The following is a 23,940-nucleotide window of genomic DNA, read 5'->3' as shown; positions in this document are numbered from 1 at the left end:
CTTTCATTTAATTATTCTTTGTTCATTTGTATTTGGTACTATTTAATACAGTAAGTGTACTGTTAGATTTCACTATAATTCTAACCACTGACACATTAGTGTCGAAAACCACTCCAGTGAGTAAGTAACTATCGATTAACTGTGTGAAAACAAAAGTGCAGATTTATAGCACATACTGTCGGCTTACTTTATATTGCAAAAGATGGTGTGCTCTGCAACCCAGTGGGCACATGACACCATTGCAAATCCAAGGTTCATTTACAGATAAAAATAAATGCTAATGATTCAGCCATTTTTGCACACAATATACTGTAGTTACTATTACAGTAATTTGTTAGAGGTCTTTACTCGCTGCTCCTATTATGCTGTAGGTGTGTACGTGTGTTATAAACACTTGCAAATATCATTGCATGAACAAAACAGGATGTGATGAGGGAGATTGCTAAGACATTGAAGTTTACATTAGCGGAAACACACACACATACTTCTGATTGGCCGATGAGTGAAGTCAGTATAGAGACCTCATAAAGCTGCTCCTTCATCATTAAGACAACAAAATGACGCTCCGTGTGGTCACTTGTCTCCTCCTGTGGACACTAGGTGAGGACCCCCCCCTCCATTACCTCCACTAAAGAGATTCCTGTGATGATTGCAGATAAAGTTTAGCTGGAAAGTTTTTGATTGGTGTCCTTACTAAACTGATAATGAGCATCTATAACTTTGTCTTGTCGTTTACTAGCTCATACAAAAGGTCAGAGGTCGTCGTCGTCGTACATGCACCATCTGCCGGTTCAGGCGGGCCAAAACGTGACTTTGGAGTGTTTAAACACAGGGCTCGACTTCGGAATGTTCTATTGGTACAAGCAAACGCCTGGGAAGAAACCAAAACTGCTGGCCAGCTCCTACACCCAAGGCCATAGTAACAAACTTCACGGCCAACCGGAGAAGCACTCCCGCCTTAGCCTGACAGTTCTCTCCGACAGGAGCTGCTTGAACATCACACATGCGCAAATGTCAGACTCTGGGACCTACTTCTGCATATTTAATTATTTGTCCATCAGTCAATTCCATGAGAGTATTTTAGTGGAGGTGAGAGCCTCCGCCTGGGACATCCCAGCATCAGTAAAGCAGCCAGCATCTAAGAGCATCCTCCATGGAGGTAATTTGACTCTAAGCTGCACCGTCCAAACCATGTCCTCCTGTGACGAGGAACACCAGGTTTACTGGCTATGGAACGAGCCCGGATCCGGCCCAGGGATCATTCACGCTTCAGAAGGGAGGAGGTCCAACGGCACCTGCCTTTACGAGGTACCGATGAGCGGACTGAACGACGCAGACGTGGGGACGTACTACTGTGCCGTGGCCATGTGTGGACACATCCTGTTTGGGAAGGGCACCACCGTGACCCTTGAACGTAAGGGACTCAGTTGGTGTGGCTGCTGAGTGCTTTACCTGCAAATAACACTTCCGTCTGCAGGTGACACGTTGCTGGTGTACATCTTAAGTGGAGCTTTGGCCTTCTCCGTCTTGGTGATTGTCATCTTGGCCTGTAACATAAAGAAGAAGACACAGGATCAGGCAGGTAAGGATGCGAGTTCAAGTCTGTGCCTCATTGCAAAGTGCATCATTTATGAAGTACATTCATTTTGAAAGAGGTTCTCTTTCCCCTAACTAGACCCACGACAACCATTACATGCTGCCTCGGCTCCAGAGGAGGTATATGTTTTGTGTCTCAGATGCCATTTATTTACTTTCTGTATTGATTTTTCCTTATGAATGTGGTTGGACAGCAGGGGTGTCCAAACTCCAAACGTTTTCCACTGAGGTCTACATGCAGTAAAATAGGGCTGCTTCATATTATTAAACTTTTGTTTGTTAATAAACATGCTGTAACCATCTGATGTAGGTCAAAATATGCCAAGTAGTTAATAGTAACTTTTACAGTCAAATAAGATATTTTAATCTACAATCGTTTTTTAATTCGTAATTCATCGTTTTGGTAATTTTCAAGTCATTAACGCCCAATTGACGTGAAATTAAAGGCCTATTGAAACCCACTACTACCGACCACGCAGTCTGATAGTTTATATATCAATGATGAAATCTTAACATTGCAACACATGCCAATACAGCCAGGTTAACTTATAAAGTGCAATTTTAAATTTCCCGCGAAACTTCCGGTTGGAAATCTCTATGTATGATGACGTATGCGTGTGACGTCACTGAGTGAACGGAAGTATTGGCACACAATTGTGTCCCAATACAAACAGCTCTGTTTTCATCGAAAAATTCCCCAGTATTCTGGACATCTGTGTTGGTGAATCTTTTGCAATTTGTTTAATGAACAATGAAGACTGCAAAGAAGAAAGCTGTAGCTGGGATCGGTGTATTAGCGGCGGACTACAGCAACACAACCAGGAGGACTTTGAGATGGATAGCAGACGCGCTAGTCGCCGACCTCACCTTGACTTCCTCCGTCTCCGGGCCGCCGACCGCATCTATGATCGGGTGAAGTCCTTCGTCGCGCCGTCGATAGCTGGAACGCAGGTGAGCACGGGTGTTGATGAGCAGATGAGGGCTGGCTGGCGTAGGTGGAGCGCTAATGTTTTTAGCATAGCTCTGTCGAGGTACCGTAGCTAAGTTAGCTTCAATGGCGTCGTTAGCAACAGCATTGTTAAGCTTCGCCAGGCTGGAAAGTATTAACTGTGTAGTTACAGGTCCATGGTTTAATAGTATTGTTGATTTTCTGTCTATCCTTCCAGTCAGGGGTTTATTTCTTTTGTTTCTATCTGCATTTAAGCCCCATGCTATCACGTTAGCTCCGTAGCTAAAGAGCTTCACGGATGTATTGTCGTGGAGATAAAAGTCACTGTGAATGTCCATTTCGTGTTCTCGACTCTCATTTTCAAGAGGATATCGTATCCGAGGTGGTTTAAAATACAAATCCGTGATCCACAATAGAAAAAGGAGAAAGTGTGGAATCCAATGAACCCTTGTACCTAAGTTACGGTCAGAGCGAAAAAAGATACGTCCTGTACTGCACTCTAGTCCTTCACTCTCACGTTCCACATCCACAAATCTTTCATCCTCGCTCAAATTAATGAGGTAATTGTCGCTTTCTCGGTCCGAATCGCTCTCGCTGCATTGTAAACAATGGGGAAATGTGAGGAGCCCTTCAGCCTGTGACGTCACGCTACTTCCGGTACAGGCAAGGCTTTTTATCAGCGACCAAAACTTTATCGTCGATGTTCTCTACTAAATCCTTTCAGCAAAAATATGACAATATCGCGAAATGATGAAGTATGACACATAGAATGGATCTGCTATCCCTGTTTAAATAAAAAAAAATTCATTTCAGTAGGCCTTTAAAGCTATGTCTGTTGAATTTTTTAAAAGTCGTTTTATCCACAATTTGGACTAATAAATCATTCCTGATTATCTAAATACTATACAAAACAATATACAGGACAGGGATATTCATCTAAAATTTAGTTACTGAATGTTTTGGGGGCCGTAGTTCTCCCCTCACTATCACTCTTATTTTGTATATTCCGGAGAACCAGCGTCCTCTACAGTAGACATTTTATTTTGGTCTATTTATTTTGTCAGAGTTCCAGGAGAGATCTGCAGTCTCTTTTTTTAACTGACTTCACGGGCCACCAGTTGAAAAGCCCAAATGATGAAAAAGAGAAGATCTAAAACGGAACCTTGAGGAACACTACTATAAAGAAATTGAACAAATGACAACTGACTGCATCTGAAGTAAACACCTTAGTTACATAAATTACATTACGAAAAAAATGTGTAACTGCCAAAAAAAAGGGATGTATTGATGAATGCTCCAGATTTGTAAATCACAAATTTGGACCCCAGTGTTTAGCAAGGCTAAATGTCAATACAGGAATCTGCCAATGTGTTTACAGTGGTCCAGGTTCATCTATACAACATGAGCACTTAGGAATTTGCTGCAAAAATGTTTGTCTCGCAAGATTTGAGTGTCATTCCCAGACCAGGTTTGACCCCCAGGCCGCCAGGTGAATAACACTGACATATTGGCCAACAGGACGTATGTTTTTCAAAGGGCAGTTTTGGTCCCCTGCACTTTTTACCATCCAAAATGCATGTTACTTTATTGAATGGAGCAGGCCTGGTCCTAACCAATCTGGCGCCCTAGGCAAGATTTTAGGTGGCGCCCCCCCACATCGGCAGTGAAGTGTATATACTCACAAGAAACTGAATAGCTTTGTCTTTGACCTTTTTTTTTACTTAAAGAAAGCAAATTAACATATTATATGAGAATGTTATGTTATGATTATCTTTAACCGAATCACAGCAGTGTTCAAATAAAAAAACAGCATTCCCTCTTATGTGATATTGCTTAATTAACATTAATGATGTGCACTTTAACAACTAGGCTTACAACCATACCTAATACATAAAGGGGTGGAAAAGTAATGTTGTAACAAATAATATTTCTATTAAATAGGCTTTACTTTGCATTTTAATTAGCGTGGGATTATTTTTTGTATTTAGAAATAATAGTACCAACTTTTTTTTTGTTTTTTCGCCAACATTGGCGTGGCGCCCCCTGGTGGACGGCACCCTTAGCATTTGCCTATACGGCCTATGCCACGGAATGGAGACATTGATTGGCTCTGTGGCACTGCCATTTCTTGCTAGCAATCAACGGTCAAATCGTTATTTAAAATATGAGCAAGTAAAAGAAAGACAAAACAAAAGAGGAGCCTAAGTTATTCTCCACTTGAAGGTAGCTGTGTTGTTAAAATGAAATATTTGAATATACATTTTACAGGGGCTGTATGGCGTAGTGGGTAGAGCGGCCGTGCCAGAAACCTGAGGGTTGCAGGTTCGCTCTCCGCTTCTTGACATCCAAATTGCTGCCATTGTGTCCTTGGGCAGGACACTTCACCCTTGCCCCCGGTGCCGCTGCACATTGGTGAATGAATGATGAATGAATGATAGGTGGTGGTCGGAGGGGCCGTAGGAGCAAACTGGCAGCCTCGCTTGTCAGTCTACCCCAGGGCAGCTGTGGCTACAAATGTAGCTTACCACCACCAGGTGTGAATGAATGATGAGTTCCCACTTCTCTGTGAGCCCTTTGAGTATTTAATAATTGAAAAGCACGATATAAAATCTAATCCATTATTATTATTACATTTTAAAATATGTACACCTGGTTTTCTGTCAATCCTTAAATATTAAACTAAACCATACAATTTAGAAGAAAAAAAATATTTCCATCCATCCATTTTCTACCGCTTATTCCCTTCGGGGTCGCGGGGGTGCTGGTTAATTTTGTCCACAAAATAAATTATTGAACAGTTGTTTACTATGTAATAATACACTATTACTGCAAAACATGCATCTGATCGCAGGACCTAAGCCAGTAGTGTACATCTGATATCGACATTTTGTCTCTGCGTACATGCATTCCTACATATATAAATGCAGTTAATGCAAAGTTTGTCAAGCTAAATTGTCAATACATTAACAAATAATTCCCTATTTTTGAGTCGATTAAAGGCAACAGTAATTGTCGATGATACAACTCTAGTTTTTGAAGAGTTTCTTATAGTTTGCGATTGTATTTTGATTGTTCCTCAATATCCAAAGCAAGGCATCTAGTTGTTTTCACCTTTTGTCTATTTCTATTTTAGTATGGCTTAAAATGTTATTTTAGTTAAAGAAAATCTGTATATGGCCCACAGACAGGGTTTTGGACATGCCTGTTGTACACCATGTCTATGCAAAAGATTATAAATATATCCAAATATTCCCATAATAATGATACATTTTTGCCAGGGTGATGAAGACACAAATCTCCAATACACTGATTTGAAAGCTGAAGAGGTAAGAAGGATAACCAGACAGAGGAACGACGTCCGCGCTGAGTGTGCGTACTCCGATATCATGCATTAGGCTTGTTGCTTTGTGTAACATTAGTGTCAAATAATATTGTGTGAGCCAGCAAATGGCACGGATAACATGTTCCACGTACCTGGACACAGTGGACAGTGAGTACATAAACATGGAAAGCGCTAAAGAACTCTCCCCAAACTCTGCCTCTGCTCATCATTCAGCACTGGAGGTACACAATCTGTCAATTCTCTTATATACTGTTGCTCTTTCATTCTAGACTTCTAGAGTGTTTGATTATCACATCACTCTAAATGTATAGACTATAAAGTTCACAAACAGAAAGAGGGATCCTAGTGGGCCAGGCCAATCTTTTCTTATCTCTAAACTAAAACTGGGGAAATGCGTAGAGTGTTCTGGGCTTCAGTACAGTGTTGATCTCCTGAAGACATGATTTTATTTCACAATTCCTTGAGAGAGACAAATGCCTGGTTAGGCTTTGTGTATGTCATGTGTGCCTTCCTTGGGTGAAGCCAGCTTTACAGCTATGTTGTTATTATGCTGTTTGTTACTTACTGTATGTATGTTATGTTGCAGCTATTTAAAATAGTTTTGTCAATTTGTTCTGGCCTGTAATAAAGTGGCCCTTTGAAACATATCTTTGTCTTTGTGTGTTGTATGTAGACCACACTGCCTAGCAGAGTTCAGTGATGCAAATGCATGTCAAGTTGATCAACAGATTGTATTATTCTGCAGTGTAATAAAACAGTACTGAAATGAAGGCTAAAAGGGCATTAATGGGAGCCTTAAAAAAAAGAAGTAACTAGTTACTTTTCACAGTAACGCATTACTTTTTGGTGTTAGTAACAGAGTTACTTTTGAAATAAAGTAACTAGTAACTGTAACTAGTTACTGGTTTTCAGTAACTAACCCAACACACAAAAGAAAATCAGCCCAAAGTCAGTCTAGCTAAAAAAAAAACACTTTAAAAACTGATTCGCAAAGTTTTACAGGACTTTTAGATAATGAAAAATAGAGAATGCCACATTTTGTCACTCAGAAAGGGAAACCCATAGATTATTTAAATGTATTCCACATAAAATTGAACATTTCAAGCCTTTATTTTGTTTGCATGAAAACACAAAATTCAGTGCATCATAAAATTGTGAATATTGTTTTCCTGAGCCTTATGGTTTCTTCGTCTGTGTAAGTATAGGCACTGTAAACAATTCACGGGGTAACCAACAAAAGGTCCTTGTTGAAGAAGTTGGCTGCACACAGCACGTGTGCAAGCATATGCATAGGAAGTTGAGTGAAAAGGATAAGTGTGAAAAGTACACCATGAAAGGGTCTTCAAGCAAAAGCTAATGAAACATTTGAGGGGGCTTCAGGAGTGAGTGGACTGCGACTGGAGTTAGTGCATCTAGAGCAGACCTGGGCATTCTACGGCCCGCGGGCCACATCCGGCCCTTTGTGCGTCCCTGTCCGGCCCGCATGAGGCCAATTATAAATTACAAAATAAATATCTATGTCGAGTGTGCAATACAAAGGTGCTGCTTTTGTTTTGAAAAGCGTTATTTGTGTTACTTCCGTGTGGACGTATGCGCGTGTGTGAGGGAATGTGAACAGCGGCAATCACAAATTACAAAATAAAGTTTAAAAAACATCTATGTCGTGCGTGCAATACAACTGTGCTGCTTTTATTTTGAAAAGTGTTATGTATGGGTGTATGTCAGGGTGTAACCTGTGAGTGAAGGTGCACAGCGACAAGTGATGAGACGCTAAAAAGAGAAAAGTTGATGACGAATGCCGTGTTTCCAACAAGACATGGACTGCCAAGTATTTATTTACAGAAATTAAAGGTAAAGCCGTGTGCTTAATTTGTGGTACACAGGTTGCTGTGTTTAAAGAATATCATTTGAATCGCCACTACACGACGAAGCACGAGGAAAAATAGCGGAATCTGTCTGATGAAGCGCGCGCAAGGGAGGCTGATGCGTTTGCGGAATCGGTCTGATGAAGCGCGCGCAAGGGAGGCTGATGCGTTGATGGTAAAACTGCAAACCCAACAAGGACTTTTTGCCAAATTTCACACCCCCAGAGATGCAGCCATCAGGACAAATTTTGTCATTTCTCACAAAAAGTTTTTCGCTGGCTTTGGATGAGATCTGTAATGTACGTGGCACCGCCCAGCTGCTCATCTTCTTACATGGGATAACTACAGACTTTCAAATCACGGAGGAGCTGGCAGCCATGCAGTCAATTAAAGAGACAACCACAGGTAATGACTTGTTCACATACGTAAATGTGTTTGGACATGTTAGGACTGAAATGGGACAAACTGGCAGGTGTAACAATCCAATCCAATCCACTTTATTTATATAGCACATTTAAACAACAAAATGTTTCCAAAGTGCTGCACAACAATATTAAAAACAATATTCAAATATTATCCGCAGCTCCACCAATGACTGAATAAAAACAAAAAATAATTACATATAAAACCAATATAAAAAACAATATAAAATAAATATGATTATAAACGATTTTTAACAACAGATGGTTGTCCAAATCTGACGGGGAAAAATGTTGGATAATGCAGGATAAAGTGACAGAAATTAACCCTGTGCAGAAATGGACATTTTCCCATCCATTTTTGCATTGTACAATACATCAGGAAGTGTTGTGTAAGACAGTGTTAAAAATAAAACCATCAAAAGCAATCTGCTTTTGTATAAAGTTAAGTTAGGTTAAATCAAATTATTATTATTAATCTTACGGAATATCAAAAATAATATTGAGCAAAATTTAATTGAAATATTGTCGGTGTGGCCCTCCAGCAGTGCTCGGGTTGCTTATGCGGCACCCGCTAAAAATTAATTGCCCACCCCTGATCTAGAGCCTCTGTAACCACAGGTTGATTTAGTGCTACAAACATTGCAATCTTCGTTTCAAGCCACTCCTGAACCAGAAAAAATTTCAGAACCGTCTTACCTTGGCTGTAGAGACAAAGAATTGGACGGTTGCTCTGTGGTCCAACGTCTGCTTTTCAGATTAAGTTCAGTGTGACTTTTCCAAGGTCTTTGATGATTTGGACTGCAATGTCAGCTGCTGGTGTTGGTCCACTTTCTTTTCTGAGGTTCACATGCAGTTATCGCAGCCATCGACCATAACAATTCTTCTGCTGACAAATTTTAGGAGATGCTGACAATGCCAAAGGTACCAAAATATGCAGGATTCAAAGACCGTTTTGTTACTGTGCTTAATTGACCTGCAAACTCACATGACCTGAACTCTTGAGTGTTTCTTAAACATAGCTGTTTCTCAGTTATGGTCCATATGGGCCGCAGCAGTACTAAGTTTTAAAACACGTTTCCACCACCTGTGGCAGTAATGACAATATCAAACAAACAAAAGAAGTCTGGAACTAAAGTAATAGAGGTTAAAAAGTGCAAAAACTGTGACTGTGGTGAAGCTGTATTTTCATTTGTACTTTATTTTTATTGACAGTTTAAGAAACCTGTATTACTTAAAAAATAGATTTTTGGGAGGGTACTGTATAATTGAATGTACATTTATTTTTAATCAGTTTTTCTGAGTCCATTCTTAATCAAATAGCTTAATCAGTATATTTGATAAGTATTTATTTTTGTAATCAATCTTTTGGGATTTAACACATGCTTTCACATCATTTGACAAGGTTTATCCTGTTGAACTGTAAGTAGGTTAGATATAATTATTGGATACGGATCATATTTAGAGTAAGATTACTAATTCAGTGTTATGAGTGGGCCACATGGTCAAAAAGGTAATCTCTGACAGGGGTCTCCAACCCATCATTAGTTGTAAAAATGTGATGCATTATTATGTACAGCTAGAGTATCTAACAACTGGCATGCTGAAAAAGTGTTTTACTTTTGAATGCCTCTTTTACATGAACAATGACTACTAATTCACATATTAGTATAGTAACTGGCAATTGGTCGTCAAATTAGTTCGATAGCTGGTCAAAAAGTCGGTGAACGGCATTATTTTAATGTCTTCATGTAAAAGAACATACATATGTACTGGAGCATATCCATAAAATTAGGCTTTAATTACTGGTTGTATGCATTTTTATACTGCAAATACTGGTTTATCATGTTTTTTAAAGTTTCCACTTCAGTTTGGTATCAAATTTTTATTTATATTTAATTTAAATCGTCGCGATCGCAAGTCAAAAAGAAGTCTATTTACAACCAGTTTAACAAGAGTCGAAAGATTCGACTGGCACAAAGTTATTACAAACTGAACATATAACCAGGCAAAATATATTTGTTTACACAATTGGGGAATTTCCTGTCATTTACTTTAAAAGTGTGTGTAATTCTTGATCTTTAGGAGTATGCAAAAATAATTTACCAATCATAGTAAATACCTGTATTTATCATCAATTAAGATTTTTTTTAAATGTTCTAACCCTTTTCGTATGCTGAACTCTACAGGTGTTAAAATATCATTGAGTTGGGATTGATAGAATAAATACGACCGTTGTGCGGCTTTTTGTAAAACCAAATGTAATAACAGCATAATAGCTTTTAACAAATGTAATTGTGTTAGACTTGTATAGCGCTTTTCTACCTTTTTAAGGAACTCAAAGCGCTTTGACACTATTTCCACATTCACCTTTTGCAAATTACTGAATCTTCCTTAATTCTGAAGGCAGGAAAGCGAATTAGGTATCAACTAGTTTATCTGAATAAGCCGATCACAGGCATTATTTTATGCATCTTAATATGTATCTTACCTACTAGAGATATGGACTGTGTGTGCAATGAGGTACCAACACCAATAAAAGGCAGAACACTTAATATTTACATAAAAATTTTAGTTTTTTTTTAACAAAACAGGTGTTACCGGTAGTCTGATCGGCAGTGTCAGTAAAATATGTGATATTAAACATTTCAAAGCATTAATGTTTTCAGGTCGTAGCGTGAGTTGAAACGCTTACTGAAACACAAGATGCATAGAAACAACTGTGTTTTAAGTATGAATACAAAACATGACTTGTGCACAATTTGTTCATGTTCTGACAAAACAAACTGTATTTTTTTGTTTGGGTTGCTATAAGCTATGAAAATAAATGTTACAAAAATGTGTAGAAATTAATAGGGTTGTCAAAAGTATCTATACTTCCATACCAAGTCAAAACAAAATATATCAATACCTGCTTTTATAGGTATCATTAGCATTGTATACTGTACAACTTTTTCCTTGTCGAGCTGTGTAATTTTCACTGAGTTAGCACCAAAGAACGTCTGCAGTATTAAAATAGATGATCCAGTGCTTCCATTAATGTACTTATTTGTGGAACCTTGTCAAGGATGTAGATATTTTTTTTACCCTTGCTCATAAATTATAATGGAACTGTTGCAGTGTAACTGTAGGTGTGGCATAACTCAGCTTGACAGCACACCTCATACATGCCTGGTTTGCCAAATAATTAACTGCGGCAGAAGTGATCTGTGATGCACTTTGACCACTTTCTTGCTATATTTATATTATATTCAGATGTGTATCATTTGGTAATTAAAAACAAGCGGTCACAAAAGTAAATGCCACACAGGGAGTGCAGAGATCCGCCAATACAAGCCCAGAGGGAGTGTGCATTACCGCAGCGACTATTATCAGTTCTGTACGTGCTAAGAAAACACAGCATTGAGACATTCTTTCGTTGTTTGAACACCACTCGTGTACTTATTTCACCAAGTAAACACAGTTTGGCCTAAAGGCCATTTTCTGAACACTTTAACGTTTTATGTGTTTGTGGAATATTACAGAAATGAAATTAACAAAAATGGAAAAATAAGGACAAGAGTATAACAATGAGAAAAGACTGAAATGTTTGAGCTTATTAGCCCATTTCATGAAAAAATTACACATCATGTTACCACTATGTTGAAAGTATATTAAGAAAAGTATTGTTTATGTAGTTGAAGGATCCACACCACTGTTCTTTATCGAACATAAAGTAGTTGGCTGTTATTTATGAGCATATGTATGAGCACATTATGGCTTATTTTAATACACTGGGCTCAATTTGCTGTTCTTTGAATGTATACCTCTTGGCAACTGGTAAAGAGAGTTAAATTCTGTGCAAAAAGATGTTGAAGCGCAGCGGTGGTATGCACTTGACAGTTTGAAACAGCCCTCATTAAAGTGGCATGTTCAGTTTGTTTATTGTGGTATCAAATAAGCTCAAAAATTTTTTTGTGGTATTAAATAAGCCTAACGATCAGTATTCACTACTGAAATTCTGGTTACGCGACAACCCCTAAAAATGCAAACATTTCAGAAGCCTGATATTTCAGTTTAAAATTTCCTTTTTTAAATTGAACTTCTGTAATATTAAAAAAAAAAAAATCTAAAAGTGAATTACTGTATAAGTTTATCAGAAACAATCAATCAATCTTGCAAAAATGGCTTGATATATTGAACTCTAATGAAAGTTCGGCTTCCACTTCCAAACAGATTTGTGCGATATACACACACACAATACAAATTCAGCCGACGATAACGATTTTAATACTGTACAGCAAATTTCGCAGGTGTCATTATTACTGGAGGACAAGGAATAGTTAACATGGCATACTAAGCCATGTTAACCACTTTAGGACAAACACCAACAATTATGATACTTAGTATCAGTGTATGGTCGACACTAGTGATTAGATCTTTTTTTTTTTTTAACAAAATCGCTCTGTTTACAAACAAGAAATAAGTCAGAGGGGTTAAAGGATTCAAGGAACATGGTCAAACCATCACACATTTAAAAAGGGCAAAAAAAAAAAAACATTTCAAACAGAGGCAAAAATATTTTATGTTATTTTGCAGTTATTTACTTTGCTCAAAACTAATTTAAGTAAATAATTTAAGTATTTAATTGATATGTTACACTGCCATTATATTTGTGATTAAAATTTTAATCATTGGAATTACCGGTAATCCCAAATTGGCCGAAAACGAAGTATCCAAACAGAAGAATAAGTATGTATTACATTTTAGCATGTAGCAACAGAAAGTACCCAACCGTTAACAGTGAATTACCTAATTAGATAAATAGTCCTGAGAAAATACCAAGAAATTAAGTAGTGTTACCACTACCGATTACACCTGCAGTAACATGTGAGATATGATATACCAGATGAGTAAAAAACATTGAGCTATCCATCACTAAATGCAGGCTGCAATCCATATAAGGTTGTAGATCTCAGACCATTTCACCCTTCCCTATTTTTAATGTAAACGTTTTGATATTTATTGGGATATATAGCAATTTTACAGTAAAATGAGTGAAATAACAGATTACGCAGTAGCAAGTAAAAGCAAAGCAGACAGCTCCCTCTACTGGTCGTTAACATTACACCAATACAATAGAAAACGTTTCATAAAATGATTCAACTGTTGCAAGTTTATTTTGGGCTTTACTATTTTTAGAAGAAAATAAAATTGTATAGTTTGCAAAAACATTTTACCAAACTACAGATGATTCCACATGTAATACAGGTATTGTATTTACTTTACTCACACAAGTAAGAATACTGCCCTTAATTCAATGCATTTTATTTACCTAAAAAAAGGAAACAATTTCACTGCACTTACAGATGCCTGTTTTAGTCAAGAGGAATATAATGAAGTGTACAGCAAACATCTTTCTCCAATTGCTGAGATCACCTGGTCAAAACACACACCTTTTACTTACCTGGTGTTAGTGAGGGTCTTCAGCCTCTGGATGCCACCCCCTGCCCCGACTGCAGGTCTAAGCCTCTGCATGAATGTGAACGTGCATGAACACTATTAAGGTCGAGCACGTCTCAGATTGACAAAAGCTAAATGGATATTATCTTTGAAAAAGTTTATGCGTCACTTTTTTTATTATTTTTTTTTTTATATAAACGACACGACGCGTCAGGGAAAGAAAACCCATTTCATGGTTTTGTTTTGTTTTTTAAGAAGGCGCCACGCTTGCTTGTGTTTTACCCCGTTGGGTTTATTTGTACTACACATTTGAAGACAAGGTGGACAAAATGCAAGCACAAACGAGTGCTCTGCGTCCTCACTCGGTCAAACGTTTAAGATGGTTAAAATCTTCATAGCTAATCTAAGGTCGGTGAAAACTCGACAAGGAGGAAGAAACGTGCAGAACTACTTTAAACAACATATTTTGATACCTACAGTGACAGGTTGGCTAACACCGGCTGATACCAAACGTCACAAATCAGAAAGTAAAAAAAGTTAACGCTTTAAAATTCCTACATCACAATAGCACAATCAAAATAGAAAAGGGGTTTATGTAAAAACTGGATCAAAATGAAAACAGACGTGGACGTCGCCATTTCTGTTCCTCCAGTGAGCTTTCATGGGGAACATTAACGCGCTGCGCCGCAGACAGGAAGTGGATAGCGTCACGAACATCTGATGATGGCGATTGGCAATGTAGGCGAACGACGATCCTGAAAAAAGAGCAAATGACATGAGTGAAGCGTCTGCAACTATTGGCACAAACCACGCATCGCTCCGTTAGATCTGCTCTGGAAGTTCGTCGTGCGGGCATCGCTACGCCACGGACAAAAGCGACGCAGTCAAGTACTGAGGCACACGCCTTTCGTCGTGAGATCTAGATATTACTGGGGCTAAGACATTTTAGACTATTCTCACCTCAACTTCAAACGTCGGTGCCTCGCTTAATAGTAGCGTGCAGGCGGAGGCGGTGGTGGGGGCGGTAGTCGCTCTGCGTAGTGGTCCCGGGGACGAGGAACTCCGTATGGTGGGACCCGGGAAACAGGAGGGATATGGGAGCGCTCGTAGGAGTAGCCGTTACCGGTGGGAGGAATTGCACCGTTTGGCGGTCTTCGGTGTGGGCTGCGGTCTCGGGCATAATACGCAGACGGGGGAGGAGGAGGGGGTGGTGGGGGCCGACGCTCGTACGGGTCGAGCTGCGGGTCCATGAGACGGTCTCGCGCAACACTGGGGGGAGGAGGCGGCGGCGGAGGCAGCGGGCCACCCGGGCGTTCGGCTTCGTAGCCGTACGGACGGGCTCTGTACTTTTCGTAGTAATCTACCACACCATAACCGCCCCGCTCGCCCTCGTAGGGCCGCTCAGGGTAGGCAGGTCGCCTGGGAGGAGGTGGCGGCAGAGGTGGGGCAGGGTAACCTGGGGCCATGTGGGGGCGACCTCTCATGTAGCCTGGTGGGGGGGGCTCAGGCCGGTCTACTGGGTAGTGCGGGGGTGGCCAAAAGCCACCACCTTCTGGGGGAGGAGGAGGATAGTCTTCCCGCTCTTCGCCTCTGGGCCTGCTTTTGGAAATCTGCACATGGATGCGTTTGCCTGGATGCAAGGGGAAAATAAGGTTAAACACACAGCTCCTGAGATAATGACATCTTGTGTGGCACATTTACCATGAAACTCAGTGTTGTCAATCCCCTGAATGGCATCCATAGCTTCATCCGAGTTTGCCATGTGGACGAAAGCAAAATTCTTAATCACCGCGCACTCAGTGACCCTACCGTACTCTTCAAAAAGCGCACGGAGGTCATCATCCTCTCCACGCTCTACGTTAGCCACATGCAACTTGACCGCCCCGTAGTTCTTCTTGTGGCTGGCCTCCACATTGATCGCAGAGCCATGGAGGTTGTGGAGATGCAGGTTCTTGATTGCTTTCACAGCCTCCTTGCGGTCATCCATGTGGACAAATGCAAAGTTTTTGACAATCGCACATTCTGTGATTCTGCCATACTTTGCGAAGAGGGCCTTGATTTCATCCTCTGTTGCTTCTTGGGGCAAGTTGCCCACAAATATCTTCACCATTTTAACCAATCTGTAACAAAGAAAGGTAAAGATAGTGGTGCCATGTATAGTGTGTGAGGATGGCAGGTGCACATTTAAAAAGGAGGTGGATCATATAGTGAATTCTTTCTGGGAGGGTCTAAATGGCCCCTTTGTCTTCGCAAAATGGCTGCCACTCATTCAACGCCGGGCAAATAAAATAACTCAAAATGGTGAAAACTCATGCAAGGTCCACAGTATTGACATATTATATATTTAAGTGTACAATGAAAGTTCACATTTCAGTTTAAAACATTCATTTATTTGCTAATTTATCATATTAGCAGTTAGCTTTGGTTAGCTTGGCAGTGGCGCCATTTTTTTAGGGGGGGGACAAAGAACAGTATGACTTAGAGGACACACACAAGTCGCTACAATGCTCTTTCATACCGTTTTAAGTAATCTACGCAATACAGTAGAAATTCAAGCCATTAGAATCGTTTCATTTACTCACCTTTTTTCAAGAAGCAAATGACGTTGCACCGGCACCGTGCGAGAGCTTTCTGTGAAGTCGACTTCCGGTTCTCTCTGACTTCTCACAGACTCTTATTGGCCAGGGTGATGACGTAACCTATGGCCGTAACCACCATTGGTGGAATTGTTTAAAGTAACTTTACTGGTAATGTGCACAAGTAACAGAGATAGTGTTGACTGGCACGAAGAACAGAAAGACGATTGAACAAAAACAAAAAGTGATATGAATATACTGAAGTACAAAATATGTAATTTAAAGGAGTAAAGCACAGCTTACAACGTTTGCATACTGGTCAGATTTGTAATATTAAGTATTTACCAGACACATTTTGTCGTCTAATTGTTCCTATTAGGTCCTTAAATTTGGTGTAAGTAATTACAATTGGAACCAAAATCGTGGTTTCATGTGTACCTTAAAACACTCGAAAGTTTCGAGTGTTTTAATGAACTTAGGTCAGTTTCGAGTCGAAACTGACCTAAGTTCATTCTTTTCAACACATTGCGGCATCGGGGACTTTCGGTTCTGTTATGTTGGATTCAGGGGCAAGTTGTAGACTAAACAAAATGCGTAACATGTTCCAGATATGCTAAATGTCAAAAGTGGTAAGAAAATACATCATATACACTACAGGCCAAAAGTTTGGACACACCTCATTCAATGCGTTTTACATTGTAGATTGTCACTGAAGGCATCGAAACTATGAATGAACACATGTGGAGTTTGGCCTGTACTGTATATATAATAGATATACACACGCAAATACATACATTTACCGTACAAACATATATATCTACCTATGTACAAACATATATACTTGTAAATATAAACATATAAATATATATGCATGGGCAGACAGAGAGAATTCGGTGTGTATTTTTTCAAATTATTCTTGAACTCAGCAGTCCTCCCACTTCCTGTCTCATGACGATGACGAAATTGGGAAGCGCAGACAGAAAGCTTGGGTTTTCCCAGGTTTATCTTCAGTCCACTTTGGATGTAGCAGCACATCTTTCAGTTTAGAGGAACCGATTTAAGGTAATCCCACCACACTGAAGATATATTCACATTTCACCCTAAAAATTGATTTAACCTTTTTATATTAGGGTTTATTCACAATGAATGTGTCTGAGAGATTGGAGACAGAAGAGGACCTTTTGACCTGCCTCCACATCAAATTCTACCACCCCAAGCAGCACACGCAAGGTTTTTACAGTCTGCTCCCTCTGGACAACAGACACAAACATTCTGCAGACATGCCTCTCCTTTTAGGACGTGATGTCCAGGTTTGCACCTTTCCGATTGTCGATCGCCGAGTGTCCCGCAAGCAGCTGGCCGTCCACGCTTACCGCATGCCTGAGAGCCCAGACATGCAATTCACTCTTCAGAACTTGTCTAAAACGGCGAAGGTGTATGTAAACAGCTCAGCCCTGGACTTCTTGGAGAGGGTGGATCTCCCCAGTAAGGCCCTGGTCCGGTTCATGCAATATGAGATGCTGATCATCAAGGAGACCGGTGAGGCCAAAGGTAGCTTTGAGGTAGAGTTGGACGTCCTGCTAGCACCGCCATTGGAGACATTTTTGTGTGAGCCCAGCACCGTGCCAGTCATGGACACAGGCTCCCAGCTAACACCCCAAACAGAATTCCAAGGCCCTTTGGAAACTGACGACTTATTCTTGTAACACACCACCCTCCATGTGACTTACTTTTGACTAAGGCTAGTTTCACCACAACTGTCATTTTTACAAGGCTCATCATTCAAGTCATGAACTGTATTGCATGCTAAACAGTCTTTTACATACTGAATAAAGTATTTGTATGTAGCTATGCTTTTTATACTGTTAAGTTGGTTTGAAAGCTGTTTTACCTACATTTTCTATAAGTATTCTAATTAGTTGCTACAGATCAGTGCATCATTTAAAACAGCTTATTCAGCTGACTCTTAAAAATAATTCAATGTCTGCACTTCCTATTAAATTCTGAAATAAAAGACTGCGCATTGTTGAACTCAGTGTATCTTTATCTCCACAGAAGGGTGACGATCAAAAAATGGCGGCAATTATAAAACATCTTGTCAGAGTTTAAAGTCCTTCAAACTACATGCAAATGGTGCACTGACAATAAAAGTGTAAAAAAATATACTTCTCATCCTAGTATCAAAAATTGTATTTCACACTGTTAAATGCACAGGTCTATGAAACTCATACACTTTTCAACTTTAAAATGTGTAAATGTCTCAAGGCTGAAAACGATATCGTAATTTGAGGTCATCAGGTCAGGCTTCCTTCAGTGCAAGGTGCTCAAAAACGTCCAACTCTGTATTGAATTCCATCAACCCTGCAGACAAAAAAAGATGAGCTAATTTTACAACACTAAACCAACACAACCGAATATTTCAGAAAGATAGCACAGAAGAGTCAGCACTAAACTGTAAAATGGCTCGCTCTGCTCCATGTGGAAAGACATCAGCATCCTATATATATGGGGTGTCCTGCAGAGTCTAAGAAGAGCAGAGACTGAGAACATCAAGACATTGCACAAATTAGAACAGACACAAAGGTGACATCTATTAATCATTATAGAAAGAAAAGGCTGACCAGGTGCAAAATTTGTATAATTGTTCCTACTTAAAAACTATACATTAATATTCGCAATGACAGGGAGCATATCAAGCGACTCTTAAAATCGCAAGCTTATTTTCTTTAACGTCCAACTAGGGAATTTAATAAGCGTAGGACAAAATTTCAATTGACAAAAAACAAATGACATTTCGCAACGTTCAGGCTGTACAAACCTACCCTGTGTCGAGCTTCAAACTGATGACAGATCGCAAAAGCATCTTCACGCTGCGATTAAAGATCTCGGGTTGAGCAATGACTTGACAGTTAAAAACTTTCGTTTTGTGTTTCATCTGTTTATTAAAAACTTAAAATGGGGGAATGGGGAGCAACTTGTAAATGAAAGCATACATAACTTTGCTGTATAAACTGAGAAAGACTAACAAAGTAAAGAAGGGAGGGGAAATCAATTCTATAATTTTGACTTTACAGGCGTACAGGTCGGAAAAGAGATCTTCGATTTTTATGTCTGTCTTAGCGACACAAGTTAAATAGACACATTGGCTGAAGTCTTTTTTTTTTTTTAAACGTAATTTTTTTATGGGTAAAAAATAAAAATCAGTTAGTCTACACAATAGCTACAATATTTCTGTTCACAAAGACTGGATGTATTTCAATTTGAATCATGTCTTTCTACCAACATTTAAGAGGTAAAAGTAGCGTGCCACACTTGCTAAACTAAGCACTGAAGAAACCCAACAATCCACGAATTTGAAAAGTGAAAAACAGAAGAACAGAAAAAGCATTGACAGCTCAGAGATATACGTAAATGCAACAAAGAATCGCAGGTTTTGTTTTTAAGAACGGCACCGTCCGCAATACAGTATCTTCCTGTTAGTCTCCGGCGAACGCAACGCAATCCACCATACACAAGGGGGGAGCGTATAGCACCATGCGCATCAGCAGACGGCGTTCATCATATTCTAAACCTGGAGAGAGAACATACCACACATGTCAAGGAACGGGTTTAACTCAAGATTCACGCAAGACTTTTTTGATGCTATACCAGCATAGTTTAGCGCTTCTAACACTGATTAATTTATTAGCTGGATTATATCTGAGCGAAGGAGGAGCGGATTCTGATCGTTTAATCTATTAGTAACTATTTTCACACAAACCCTAATGTGATGAGTGGGACTTTTGAGGTCTTAAATTTGTACTCACCTTTGTTTTAACCATGGGCCTGGTAGGCGCCATAGTTGGGTTGCGGAGGGTGACCGCCTTGCACATAGCTGGGCCTGGCGTAAGGGGGTGCATATCCCTGAGGTTTTGTCTGCGGGGTGAAACGGGTGCGCTCATAAGGGTACCCGTTGCCGGCCACCGGAGCGGGGGGAGCTGGAGGAGGCGGGGCTCGTCGGATGGGGCTGCGGTCCCGGGTCATGTAGGGCATAGCAGGAGGGGGAAGAGGCCGCCGGTCATACGGATCGTGGGAGCTCATTGCAACACGCTCCCTACCCATTCCTGAAGGTGGCGGCGGTGGGGGAGGGATGGCGCCAGAGCGCCTGTCTTCATAACCTGGGTCGCCATAAGGGCGGGCTCTGAATTTCTCATAGTAATCCACCACCCTATAGCCTTCTCGCTCGCCATAACTACGGTCTGGATACATGGGTCGTCTAGGAGGTTGTGGTGGGGGAGGTGGAGGTGGGTAAGCAGACATGCGTTCGCCATAGGGAGGCTCTGGATGAAAGCGAGGAGGAGGAGGGTAATAGCCTCCTCTGCTAGGTGGCGGTGGTGGCGGTGGATAGTCCTCCTCCTCTTGAGCCCATGCAGGTTTGCTTCTTGACAGTTGAACATGGATATAATTTCCTGACAAGAAAAGGCAGGGGAAAAACATGTCTTAAAATACACAAAGACAAATTAAATGTTTAAATATATCCATTAAGCTTACCTTGAAACAATGTGTTATCCAGACCTTTAATGGCATCCATGGCCTCATCAGAATTGGTCATGTGAATAAATGCAAAATTCTTCACAATGGCACACTCTGACACGGTGCCATACTCTTCAAAGAGCGCTTGTAACTCCTTCTCGAAGCCCCTTTCTACATTGGAGATGTGAAGCTTGACCGGACCCTGGCTGTTCCCTCTGCTGGGCTCCACATTCATGGGCCTGCCGTTGAGTTTACGGAGATGGAGCTCACGGATGGCTTTGGTCGCTGCCTTGCGGTCATCCATGTGAACAAAGGCATAGTTTTTGTACTTGGCACATTCCATCAATTTCCCGTACGGAGTAAAGAGGGCTTCAATTTCATCCCTGCTAGTCTCCTCAGCCAGGTTTCCGATAAATATCTTCACCATTGTTGCTTTGCACTTTTGACCTGCATCGAGTACAAAAATCATCAATGACCTAATAGAGAACACACAAACAGGTGATGGGTATGTGCGTGTTCGCCTCTGGCTGGATCTCCGCAGTGGTCATGCTTGATTGTGAGAAACAACCGGACCGCTGTTTTCAGGGTTCAACTGCGCTCGCATTTTTTTCATTACCACTAAACTCAAATTCTCATGACATAGATAGAACATATCTTAGTTCATCCAGAACATAAATTTTTTTGGGCTTGATCAAGTAATCGCGCCACAAGGCTCTGATAAAAGCTTACACTAGACAAAACTCTCTTGCAAAAAATATACGGTGAGTAAAACACTCATTCGAATCTCTATTACAATGTAAGTTATACATTTATCTGTGAGTTTGCCAAAAATATATTTTAAATTGTTCAATTTGCACAGATATTTTGGACCTGCAGATTGCTTGGCCGTTTGTGATGTGACTCATGAGTCCGACCAGCCATGTTTACTCAAGTTTTTCTATAATTACAAATTCTAATTTCATAAATGTAATCAATATTTAAAAAACACCGACTGTGCAACCTCTTGTCTGTTTTAGGGCTGCAACAACTAATCGATTAAAAAAATAGTTGCCGATTAATTTAGTCATCGATTCCTTGGATCTACGCTATGCGCATGCGATGAGGCTATGTTTATTGTATTTTTTTTTACCTTTATTTATAAACTGCAACCATTACAAACAGCTGAGAAACAATAATCAAACTAATAGGGGTGTAGCGGTACATGTATTTGTATCGAACCGTTTTGGTACAGGGGTTTCGGTTCGGTGCAGAGGTGTACCGAACGAGTTTCCACACGGACATATTAAGTAGCGTACTGCACGTTGTGTAAACAATACTCACAATGCCGGACATTTGAGGCATTTAAGAAACTCCGCCCTGACAGCTCCGCAAAAGAGGAAATGTCCGGTGAAAAGAGGACGTATGGTCAGTCTATGACGTAGCCCGTTAGCTGCTAGCAAAAGAGGACATGTCCGGTGAAACCGATCGCTGTTTCTGACCGTACGTCCTCTTTTCACCGGACATGTCCTCTTTTGCGGGGCTGTCGGGCGGTGTTTCTTAAATGCCTCAAATGTCCGGCATTTTGAGTTAGGGTTGCGTGTATTTTCAATGTACGTTCAGGGTTAAGAAGGTTAAAAACAAAACAAATTGTGCGCGCAGCAGCATTCATGAAGGAGGGGGAGAGACAGAGAGAGCGAGAGAGTTGTGATAAACGCGCATGCATCGTCAGGCCCTGCTTTTTATCGATAGATTTATCAGATTTAATTTTTTATTATCTATAGCAGGGGTGTCAAGTGTGCATTTTTGTAACATTTTCCTCGTTTTATTTGGCAAGTTGAAAGAACATGGCGCCAGTATGCTGTTTCTTTGTTTAACAAGCTTTCCAAGTATACCAACCTTATCAAAACTGAGTAAAGGTAGGGCATTCTTAACAGAAAAAAAAAAGGTCCCACCTAAAATCTTGAGCCCCATTGACTTTGTATCAAGTTAACCATAAATTAGTGCATTTTTACCGGTTTTAAAAGTCCATGTATTTCTTAATTAATCACAGGAAAATAACGCTCATACATCACGAGAATCGTCTTTGCAACACTTGTCTGATAATGAAAATACATTTTTTTAAATTTACACGCACACCTCTATGGAGTGCATCCAACCAAAGACAAAAGCGACCTTACATTTTCACTATAATACAAGTTATGTATTGCAAAATAAAGTAACGCTCTTACGTTAAGTTGCCATCACGTGTAAAAGGCGATAATGGTAGCTACAAAGACGCTAACTGTTGGCAGCGCATCCTGCAAAACCGGCTAAGCAGTTGCTATCGGCTGGCCAATATTAGCAACCTGCTAAATTTTACTGGTGTGAAGGTTGAATTAGTTTACAAATAAATTACTACTCCGACGTTTAGTTGCGTCCACACGTGAACAGCGATACGGGTTGCTACAAAGAGGCTAACCGTTAGCACTTCCTGCTGCGTGCGCTGCCCAGCAGTTGCTATAGGCAAGCTAACATTAGCAACCTGCTACATTTGACCAACACGAGGGCTGAAAATAAAATATTTTGCATTTGTTACTGTTGCTGTGTTAATGACTAACGCTCCACTATACTTTTAACGCGAAATAGACAAATACATACCTAAAACCCACCGAAATTTCCAGTTGCTTCGACAGCGCGCACCGACGACGAGGCGAATCTGAGGGAAATGGAAGCCGCACCACAATGGCGGACACTGACGTTTACATCAGAAGTATGAATCTTATTGGCAGATGAATGTGTCGTTCAAAATATATCCTATCGTGATTGGTCAACTCCGTGGGCGTTACGGTAGCCTAGAAAACGCGTAATTTCCGCTTATAGAGTCATGGCGGAGCACGTAAGCAATAAAGGTTTTAGAGTAATTAAAAAAGGAGCACACGATGTTGTACTCGCAAATCATCACATGAAAGGTGTTTTGCAAAGTCACGATATGTATTTTGGTTGCAATAGTTGTATTTGACAACGTGTTTTGGACCACGCCGTCGTTTGCAGTCAGAACCCATTTGTGTAAATGCCATATGTTATCAGTATGATTAGTTTAAAGTGTGCCATGTATTAGTTACATTGTTTTACTAAATCGTGCGGGATTTCCTTCGTTTGCAAACTTCATTTGATGTAACTACACTTGATGCCCGATAGAAGGCGCTACAGGCGGAGTGGCGAAGCAATTAATTTCTTTTTGCAGCTCCATGATCACACAATGATGATTAACGAATTTATT

The 23,940-nt window shown here is 40.3% G+C and overlaps 4 protein-coding genes across 7 annotated transcripts; 2 read left to right on the top strand and 2 right to left on the bottom strand.

Annotated features, from left to right (window-relative positions):
- The first annotated feature begins 502 nt into the window (after positions 1-502).
- On the top strand, positions 503-5,969 carry LOC133661258 (uncharacterized). Its single transcript, XM_062064400.1, has 5 exons — positions 503-600; positions 740-1,414; positions 1,478-1,582; positions 1,676-1,716; positions 5,824-5,969. The coding sequence occupies exons 1-5, from the start codon at positions 558-560 to the stop codon at positions 5,938-5,940; spliced, it is 981 nt and encodes a 326-aa protein (XP_061920384.1). The 5' UTR covers positions 503-557; the 3' UTR covers positions 5,941-5,969.
- Positions 5,970-13,885: 7,916 nt separating this feature from the next.
- Positions 13,886-16,330, bottom strand: LOC133662759 (RNA-binding protein 4.1-like). The gene is made up of 4 exons (XM_062066895.1): positions 16,197-16,330; positions 15,316-15,734; positions 14,575-15,244; positions 13,886-14,369 (listed from the first exon to the last, which is right to left on the bottom strand). The coding sequence occupies exons 2-3, from the start codon at positions 15,722-15,724 to the stop codon at positions 14,601-14,603; spliced, it is 1,053 nt and encodes a 350-aa protein (XP_061922879.1). The 5' UTR covers positions 15,725-15,734; positions 16,197-16,330; the 3' UTR covers positions 13,886-14,369; positions 14,575-14,600.
- Positions 16,331-17,139: 809 nt separating this feature from the next.
- Positions 17,140-18,158, top strand: LOC133662758 (TRAF-interacting protein with FHA domain-containing protein A-like). The gene is made up of 2 exons (XM_062066894.1): positions 17,140-17,252; positions 17,321-18,158. Exon 2 carries the CDS (start codon positions 17,333-17,335, stop codon positions 17,894-17,896), a length of 564 nt encoding a protein of 187 aa, XP_061922878.1. The 5' UTR covers positions 17,140-17,252; positions 17,321-17,332; the 3' UTR covers positions 17,897-18,158.
- Positions 18,159-18,219: 61 nt separating this feature from the next.
- Positions 18,220-23,478, bottom strand: LOC133662757 (RNA-binding protein 4B-like). Of its 4 annotated transcripts, none has more exons than XR_009828154.1 (5): positions 23,330-23,478; positions 20,721-21,149; positions 19,997-20,638; positions 18,644-18,714; positions 18,220-18,551 (listed from the first exon to the last, which is right to left on the bottom strand). XR_009828154.1 is itself a non-coding variant. In XM_062066893.1 (4 exons), exons 2-3 carry the CDS (start codon positions 21,127-21,129, stop codon positions 20,004-20,006), a joined length of 1,044 nt encoding a protein of 347 aa, XP_061922877.1. In that variant the 5' UTR covers positions 21,130-21,149; positions 23,319-23,457; the 3' UTR covers positions 18,746-19,761; positions 19,997-20,003. The 4 variants fall into 4 exon arrangements, 1 of the variants encoding a protein (XP_061922877.1); XR_009828153.1 differs by having other exon boundaries at positions 18,644-18,730; positions 23,319-23,457; XR_009828152.1 differs by having other exon boundaries at positions 23,319-23,457.
- Positions 23,479-23,940: the final 462 nt, after the last annotated feature.

Source organism: Entelurus aequoreus, linkage group LG12 (genome assembly GCF_033978785.1).
Source record: "Entelurus aequoreus isolate RoL-2023_Sb linkage group LG12, RoL_Eaeq_v1.1, whole genome shotgun sequence".
In the NCBI taxonomy this organism is placed as follows: Eukaryota; Metazoa; Chordata; class Actinopteri; order Syngnathiformes; family Syngnathidae; genus Entelurus; species Entelurus aequoreus.
This window is presented reverse-complemented; position numbering and strand designations above follow the sequence as displayed.

Excerpts from the sequence above, each read along its gene's own strand:
- LOC133661258 (XM_062064400.1), top strand. The coding sequence starts at position 558 with ATGACGCTCCGTGTGGTCACTTGTCTCCTCCTGTGGACACTAG. Across the intron at positions 601-739 it reads TCTCCTCCTGTGGACACTAG|CTCATACAAAAGGTCAGAGG; the intron begins GTGAGGACCCCC and ends GTCGTTTACTAG. Across the intron at positions 1,717-5,823 it reads CTGCCTCGGCTCCAGAGGAG|GGTGATGAAGACACAAATCT; the intron begins GTATATGTTTTG and ends CATTTTTGCCAG.
- LOC133662759 (XM_062066895.1), bottom strand. The coding sequence starts at position 15,724 with ATGGTGAAGATATTTGTGGGCAACTTGCCCCAAGAAGCAACAGAGGAT. Across the intron at positions 15,245-15,315 it reads TGACAACACTGAGTTTCATG|GCAAACGCATCCATGTGCAG; the intron begins GTAAATGTGCCA and ends CCTTGCATCCAG.
- LOC133662758 (XM_062066894.1), top strand. The coding sequence starts at position 17,333 with ATGAATGTGTCTGAGAGATTGGAGACAGAAGAGGACCTTTTGACCTGC.
- LOC133662757 (XM_062066893.1), bottom strand. The coding sequence starts at position 21,129 with ATGGTGAAGATATTTATCGGAAACCTGGCTGAGGAGACTAGCAGGGAT. Across the intron at positions 20,639-20,720 it reads GGATAACACATTGTTTCAAG|GAAATTATATCCATGTTCAA; the intron begins GTAAGCTTAATG and ends TTTTCTTGTCAG.